Source organism: Zingiber officinale, chromosome 5B, assembly GCF_018446385.1.
Source record: "Zingiber officinale cultivar Zhangliang chromosome 5B, Zo_v1.1, whole genome shotgun sequence".
Classification (NCBI taxonomy): Eukaryota; Viridiplantae; Streptophyta; class Magnoliopsida; order Zingiberales; family Zingiberaceae; genus Zingiber; species Zingiber officinale.
Genome location: NC_055995.1, coordinates 10,407,247 through 10,415,779, shown reverse-complemented (window position 1 = coordinate 10,415,779; position 8,533 = coordinate 10,407,247). Strand labels below are relative to the sequence as shown.

At 36.5% G+C, this 8,533-nt stretch overlaps 1 protein-coding gene across 1 annotated transcript; it reads left to right on the top strand.

Annotated features, from left to right (window-relative positions):
• Positions 1-4,938: 4,938 nt before the first annotated feature.
• LOC121984098 (BAG family molecular chaperone regulator 4-like) lies at positions 4,939-7,689 on the top strand. Its single transcript, XM_042536881.1, has 4 exons — positions 4,939-5,335; positions 5,421-5,677; positions 5,743-5,889; positions 7,381-7,689. Exons 1-4 carry the CDS (start codon positions 5,140-5,142, stop codon positions 7,573-7,575), a joined length of 795 nt encoding a protein of 264 aa, XP_042392815.1. The 5' UTR covers positions 4,939-5,139; the 3' UTR covers positions 7,576-7,689.
• Positions 7,690-8,533: the final 844 nt, after the last annotated feature.

Sequence of the window (8,533 nt, the reverse complement as noted above, 5' to 3'; positions counted from 1 at the left end):
TTTAGATTGTAATGCTAATTAAATAATAACATTAATGTTCATCAATTCAATACTTGTAATTGTTTATTTTTTACATGTAGATCTCACTAGTTGTACCATATTAGACATTATTGTTCTCATTTGATTATTATTTCGAATATGCATTGTTATAATGTTACTGTGCAAATATAGACATGTAAGATCAAGTAGTAGCACCCGGTGGTCAGACGATGTTGCGAATTGTTGGGGGTTGGTAAATATTTGTATTATTAGTAATTTTTAATTTATCTATTTTTTTATTTGTAACCTATTTTGCATACATTCATTTTTTCATGCAGTTTTGGGTGCACATCTTGATGAAATTTAAAGAATGAGTGTGCTCTTCTAGTACTACATATTATCAAGAAATTTTGGCAAGTAATTTTATTATTAGATTTTATTATTCTTTTTTATACTAATTTGTGAATTTATTGTTGTAGAAAAATATATCTGAGAGCCAAGGCACGAGCCGAACTTTTATGAAACCTGGAACAATACTGGTGCGAAACTCTACAAGGATATGCTATACAAATGCAGACGAAAGAAAACAAGGCCAATCTTTGTACACGAGGATATTTGGGAGGCAAGATTAATCTCCTTTGATAAAATGAAATTGAAAAATGATTCAAATGAAAAGTGACATTTGCTTAGTAATCGAAGCAAGTCATCGACATCCAAGTGATTTGATTCAAAGATGATGATGGCAGTTTTACAACGGCAAATGATTTAGATCTAAAGACAGGTGTTATATTTAGCTGAATTAAAATTGTCACTTTACCGAGTTATTGATGGCTGAGTGTAGGAGTGAGCAATCGGTTAATAATTGAATTGATCGATCTATTTAAATTAATATTGAATAATGATTTTTATTCTGAACTAACTAAACAATTGAACTTTTTGACAAAAATCAAATAGACTGAACCGATAAAATATTGATTAATTCGATTGAAAATTGAAATAATCTATTTTTTCATCATCAATCTATTAATGCATTTCTTTAGATGCTAAATATCCTAATCGATTTTTTTTATGATTGCTAATAACATAGCAATCAACTGTTATTTTCAATTTAATTGATTTAATTGAATTTGGACTTTTAAAATTGAGATCGAATCGAATTGCCTAAATTAACCGGTATTTTATAAAAAATAAGGTCAAATTTTGAAATTAACCAACTAAACTTTTAAATTTGGTTAGTCCGGCTGATTAATTCAATTTAATTTATTTTTTGTTCATCCTAGCTACCACTATCATCCTTCAAATGATTGAATTTATACTTTCTAAAGATTTATTAATTTGATATTAACCAAACTTCTCATTATATACCTTCTTCGCTGTGCCGCTGTATGCCGAAGTTGGTATGCGGTTGTCTGTCATGTCTGCCGTAGTTCTAGTATTCAATGTCCGTAGACTCCATGATTTCTAATGAAAAATAACATCAATAAGCACTATCTTAACGTAGACTACTTTAGCCCACGGGAGGGTAGGAAGTGTATGATTCACCCTTCTATTTCTTGCATCCATGACACTTCATTGGATCTTCTCATGGTTGACTAATAATTATTTGTGAGGTTTATGTTCAACTCATATATATACGATATAGCCCGTGCGCGTATCGACATTCCATCGATCCTCACTGTGGACAACGACGATTGGAACTTCAAGGGAATGTTGTCCTCGGCTCCCTCTCTAGATAGAGATTACACTATCACCTTAATGTTCGACAACCTAAATCCCGACATGAAAGGCTATGGTTCTTTGCTAGTGTAAGAGATGAGAGGTGAACGAGGATATCTTTATGTCGTAGATTTACAGTGCAACCATTTATAAGGGTAAAATCTACGTAGAGTCACATTTCTATAGGATTGTGACTTCGCACTGCCATATGAGAACTTTGTTGCGCACTTTGGATTCCACTCACCGAATATGTTTTTTTACACGCCTTGTGGTGATCTATTATTTGCGTAAACAATCGGTTAATAATCGAATCAACCCAATCGTTTAAATTGAAAATTTAATTTATTTTTGGACCTAACTGAATCGACCAAATTTTCATATAAAAATCAAAACAAACAAACTGATAAACCATCTGTTAAACCGGTCAAAAATCGATATAACTGAACTTCCAATTAAATCATTGTGGCAAAAGGCGAATACGTTCACCTCCAGCGCCCCCGTCAATCCGTCTCAGGATCAACACGGAGGAGGTAAATCACGGGTGGCTACTAGCCTTTGGAATAATGACTAGTACATAAGAGAGGTATTTACCTTGATTTTGTCGAGATTCGAACCTCAGACTTTATTATGGTAACACTTCATGTGCTAGCCACTAGACTCATCCGAAAAGATCAACTTCCAATTAAATCAGAGCTTAGGAAGGGATGAGAGTCACAAATTGAGAATTAGAGATTTGAAGCCATAGGTTCCAGTTTAGGCATAACCGAATTCTGTTTAATTGATGGATTTAATCGAATTCAGATTTTTACAACTAAAACCAAAAGGATTTGATCGAAATAACTATTTTTTTTAAAAAAATTCTGAATTAACTGAATCAATTTTTTAACTTTATCGATTTGATCAGTTAATTTGATTTAACTAATTTTTTACTCATCTCTAGCTAAGTGAAAAAACATATGTGACTAATTTTATAGTAAAATATAAAAATAGATTTTAAAAGGTATATATAATACCATAAAAAATTAATATCAAAATTGATAGATTTATTTGTTAATACTATGATTCCACAATAATCAAAGAGCATATTATACTTTAATGAAGTAGAGGTTGTGTGAGGTTTTTTTTTTTTTTTTTTTTTTTTAAAATCTCTCTTATTCAACCTACTTAGTTGGATACAATATTGTCCAACTATGGCGACTATGTCGCCCTTGGCGACGGGAGAATCAATTGGGAGTGAATTAATTTCTGTTAAATTTCTTTGCTAAAAATGTTTGATGATTTTATAAAACCCAAAGTAAATTAAATAAATTACTAATCGACTAAAGTTACATCCTATTAATTAAAATTATATCAAGCCTATATCTTTGACAAAAAGTATTTGCCAATTTTATATGACTTAAAATCAACGAAAGGAGAGGTGGATAGTGTAATATATAGGATCATTAGACACTTTTGTTCAAACATGTTAAATTGCTCTAAAAATACTTGATATTAAAATCTTTAAAAAAAAATAGAGAGCCTTAAGCACTATTTGGGAGGAGGTGAGGAACGGGGAGGGAAGAGAAAGGAAAACTTGAAATTTTGTTTGGGAGAAAGTGATATACGGAAAAGAAAGGTAAGTAAAGGTAAGCTTTAATTTTCCTTATCTATAAAACGACAAAATTTCTTACACCCCAATTTGGGGTGTAAGGAAGGGTAAGGAGAATTAAAAAAAAAATTATGTTATAATTTTATCTCTATTTTATTATATTAATTTTAAAAATCATTGTTTTAGGTATTCTTTGCGTCACGACGAAAAACACTTGCATCGCCCAACGCTCGCACTCCGTCGATGCCGACACCGATTTTGACACTGATGCCGACACCGACTTCGACACCGACACCGACACCGATACCGACTTTGATGCCGACTTCGATGCTGACGCCAACTTCGACACCGACTTCGACATCGACGCCGACGCCGACTTTAATAAATGAGTTACAATTGTTTGAATACGTAAGTCTTAACCAATAAATGTATGCAAGATGTACTGAGTTTTTGAATGTGCATGTCTTTAATAAAAGTGGATAATTTTATAACTTGATATTTTTAATCTTAATTCTCTCACTTCCTTCCCAAATACGGTAGCACATGTTACGTTAATAAATCTTTCCTCACTCCCAAATAAGGAGAATATAAATACTTTACTTCTCTTCTCTTTTCGTACATTCTCCTCTCTCCCCCTTTCATTAATGAACTTTAGCTCACCCCATCTAAACATAGGGTTAGGAGAATATAATAGAATTAGAATGTCATATTGACATGGATCTAAAACTTCTATACTTGTCAAATGTTTGAATGATTACTAATTAATTGGAATTACATCCACTCATTGGAATCATTTTCAATTAAAGATCGAATGTAAATGAAACAAATGGTTCGTGAGTTATTCGGAACTTGATTAGATAAAAAATTTGTTTGAGTTCGTTCGTTTATTTTATCGAGCCGAGCTCGAGTTTAATTTTGAGTTCGGCAGTTTTATTGAGCCGAACTTAAACTTAAGGATATTCAGCTCGTGAGTTTGCAAATATGTTGGTTTAGAAGGTCGCGAGTTCGGGCTCGAGTTCTGCTAGTTTAAAGGGCTCGAGCTCGACTTAAAATGAGCTTGGCTTGAGAACATGTGCTGAGTTTATATTATTTTAGTTGTTAAGTCTGTTGAATATTTATTCAAATAAGTTTTCGATCTCGCTTAATGAGTGCAAAACGAGCTCTAAAACGAGTCTAAAAATGAGCCCGAACTTGTTTAACGAGTTAGACTCGTTAATTATGATAATCGTGCTAATAACGAGCCGAACTTGAACTATTCGCGAGCTTGGTAATTCTAAAACGAACTGAGCTCGAGCCTTGTGATAAAAGTTCGATTCAAACTTGAGCCGAGCTCGAGTCCAAATATAACTTAAACGAGCCAAAGTTGAGCTTAATAGTATTTGATTCGATTCGGCTGGTTTACGACCTAGATCAAATGGTAGTGGTTAAGTGGATCTATCAAAAAAAAAAAAAAAAAAAAAAAAATTGAATAAATTCTCAATTTGAATTATAGTTTCAATCTACTAGTTAGAGATGATTTAAATGATAACAAATTTGCTAACGTAGATTAGAAAAAATATTTCAAAAATAAGTAATTCTGTAAATAAATCTTTAAAAAAGTATTATCTTAAATTACCCATCTTAATACGATGCTGACATTAATCGTCTCTCTCATCGTAGTCCGGAGTGTTTTGTCGTTTCGACGCTTCTTTATTGTGTAGACGGAGGCTGACAGCATCAAAAGCTGTGCTTTGCCGACTCCTTTCGCCTGCCTGCCTTGCTGCTTCCTTCGGGCGTCGGAAAGGAAGCCTTCCCCGTCTCTTCCATATCCACCCACTCCCTTCTTCCTGCTCTGTTCTGTCTTGACTTAACGGAGGATGAAGAGATCCAACCAAAGCGGCAAGGCTATGGTGAGGGAAGACCAAGGCATCGCGTGGGAGCTCCGCCCCGGCGGAATGCTAGTCCAGAAGCGGACCGACGCTGCTGGCGGCCCCTCCGGTCCCTTCATCAAGATCAAGGTCACTCATGGCTCCTACCAGCATGACCTCTCCATCCTCGCCCAGTCTACCTTCGGTAAGTTAAAAAAAAAACTCATAAAGTTGCGATTTTTATGTCAATAAATGCGTGGTTGCTGCTGCTGATGGTGGTCGGTTTGAAGGGGAATTGAAGAGGGTTCTCGCGCAGGAGACCGGGCTCGCGCCTTCTGAGCAGAGGCTTCTCTTCCGGGGGAAGGAGAAGGACGATGGCGAGTGCTTGCACATGGCGGGGATCAAAGACATGTCCAAGGTGGTCCTTTTGGAGGACCCCGCGAGCAAGGAGCAAAAGCTGGAGCGGATGAGGCGGGATCAGGGGATGCTAAGGGCATGCGAGGCGGTCGCGGCGGTGAGAGCCGAGGTGGACAAGCTCGCCGTCAAGGTCGGTGGCTCCCCTATCATTACCTGTTTGCCAGTTGTCTGCGAGTTTATTGAATTAATGTGCAGGTTTCCAATTTGGAGGCTTCTGTTCATGTCGGAGCCAAAGCTGCAGACAAGGAATTTTCTCTTTTGACGGAGTTGCTTATGGTGCAATTACTGAAACTGGACAGCATTGAGGCTCAAGGAGAAGCTAAAGTGCAGCGGAGGTTTGAGGTACTTCGTTGATTAATTAATTTACTCCCTCTGTTTGTTCATTGCATCTGCTCTAGTTCCACTCCAGCATCATGTTGGGTCGATCAGTGCATATTTGTTTTATTTATGCTACTTTACAACTTATTGTTATTTTCCATGAAATTTTAGTCGAAGTTCCTATCTCTATTTGAGTTTCTGTTAGATGTGTTAAAATTAGTTCCTGATAGAATCTGAGTGCTAACACTTAATCTAACCCGAAAGTATTCAGTTTTAGTCATTGTGGTAATGAACTACTGATTACAGATAGGCTCTATTTCCCTTGGATATGTCATTTTTTGTCTCATCTTTCAATAATCAATATCTTATATTTACTAATTTGTTTAACTTTGGATCGTAGATGTCGCCTTGCTTATGTCCATTACTGGCCAACTACTTGACATTTTGAAGTTGGTTTGGTTTTGCTTCCAATAACTTTGGAGTTTGTCATTGTCTAAGTTTTACTCTGTCAATTTGCCACGGGTATTTCAAGCTAGAGATAAAATCTGCTCGCATATGATCATTTTCAAGTTTTGAACAGCTACCTCAAGAACTTTTGCACATTTAAAAGATGGCAGAAGGACAGTTCAGTCAATTTTTGGATTATTAGATCTTTAAACTTTAACAAGAGGTTTAGAGGTGATTGAATGGTCAACAGGAGGACAATAGGGAATTGTGAGAATTGGTTTGTGATTTATCCCTTTGAACCTTTGTCTCATACATCATCAACTGACATGTTGCTGCAGCTGAAGAGTTACAATGCTGATAGTGCTGATGCTTAGAAGTTAGATCAAAACTATACAAGTGAAAACCTAGAGAACTCGGAGATCTCCATTTTTGCACGCAAACTATCTGACATGAATACATACCACCCTTTGCCCTTTAATTTGCATAATAAAATGGTGATATTTTTTTCTTCGTAAACAAGATTTCATATATCCCACCCTTATAAGGTGCTCATTGCTCTCAAAATGTCTGATGTTGATCATTAATCAGTTTCACGGTACAATTCAAGTGATTAATTGTTTGGAGATCTAGAAACTTTGATGAAAGGTAAGGATGAAGTTAAGTATATTTAATCATTTTTTACGCAGTCTGGATCTTTCGTACATCCTTTACAGATACGATGTTTTTTAGAGTGGCCTCTAGTAGTTGAGATATAAGGCCTATTATTCCGAATGACTTGGATTAAACAACTCATATATTTGCTTCTTTGTTTAGTTTCTTTTAGGATTTCTCATGTTCACCTTGATATTATTGAGTATTAACAAACTTAATTGTACTTTATCATGCACAATTAGTAGAATTCCTGGTGATCATGACAGAAATATAGTTGTAATGACATATGAGAATCCTAGTTATGAATTACAAAACCTATTAAATAAATGAACATATCCCACATCATGATGAAGGATAATAGATCCATAATTTTTTCGCTAATGTTTCTTTTTCCATTTCAAAATTCACTGTGATCAGGTTCGCCGCGTACAAAACCTAGTGGATACACTCGACTTGCTTAAAGCAAGAAACACGCATCCCTTCAGCAATAGCAGGACAGCAGTCTCAGTTACAACCCAATGGGAGTCGTTCGAATCTGGGTTCGGCAGCCTGAGTGCTCCTCGTCCAAAGACATCTACTGCATTTAGCAACGACTGGGAACTCTTTGATTAGCTTATGTATTTATGCATGACCAGACCAAATTACTGCCATATCTTGTTTCTTGATGTTTGCCTTGTAGTATTCCATCCTTGACATTATACGAAATGCAGAAGTTTCTTGCACATATGAACAAAGATCTTGTGCGCAATTGTCTTCGTATATTGATCAGTAAGGATTCTTTGATCAATAAGGTTCCTCCTCATGCATGAACATATCATCTCAGCTTCTATATTGATCAATAAGCAATATTAAAGTGTTGTTAGCTTGATTGATGAAGACGCCATGCCTTGTTTGTTTAATTTGGAGTGGGAGTAAAAGATAGTCTCCCATCCTACAATTTGCTTGGAGTGGGAGGAAAAGATGAACTGCTACGTCCATAATTCAGCTGATTCGTTACTCTATCTTATAGACAGAAAATCAAAGTCTTAACAAATCACGAAATTCCCTTTCTTAACCAAAGAAACTAAAAAAACAAATAAATTTTGTCGATTGAGTTGTAAATGAAGCATGCAGTAGAGAGATCAGGGGGAGACGTCGAGCCTCGGTTCAAAGCAGAAGCAGCAGTTGGATAGGGACCTGATTTCCAATTGCCCAGTGTAGGCGCACGGGCACGGGCAGTGGCTCGACCATTTCCACACCTTCTGCTTCATGTCGAAGGTCAGCAGCGCCTGGCACACTGAGGAGTGCATGAAGAGGAAGTCGCCGGCACCGCAGCAGGTGAAATTTTTGCTGTCTAACATCATGTACACGGAGAAGGGCATTTGAGCCACCTCCCGCCATGTCTTATCCTCGAGTTCCAAAATCACCACTCCCTTGCACGGCCAGTCTATCCTACCGACCATGATCAATTTGTTCGACAGGTTGATCAATCCAGCACAGACAAGATCGAATGGCGCAGGAATCGATTCCTGAATCAGAGATTCAATGGTAGAGGGCGGCTTGGCGAGATCGAACGCCACTAAGTGGGGGC

Coding starts and splice junctions, on each gene's coding strand:
- LOC121984098 (XM_042536881.1), top strand. CDS start 5,140: ATGAAGAGATCCAACCAAAGCGGCAAGGCTATGGTGAGGGAAGACCAA. Junction 5,336..5,420: donor CCTCGCCCAGTCTACCTTCG/GTAAGTTAAAAA, acceptor GTCGGTTTGAAG/GGGAATTGAAGAGGGTTCTC. Junction 5,890..7,380: donor AAGTGCAGCGGAGGTTTGAG/GTACTTCGTTGA, acceptor CACTGTGATCAG/GTTCGCCGCGTACAAAACCT.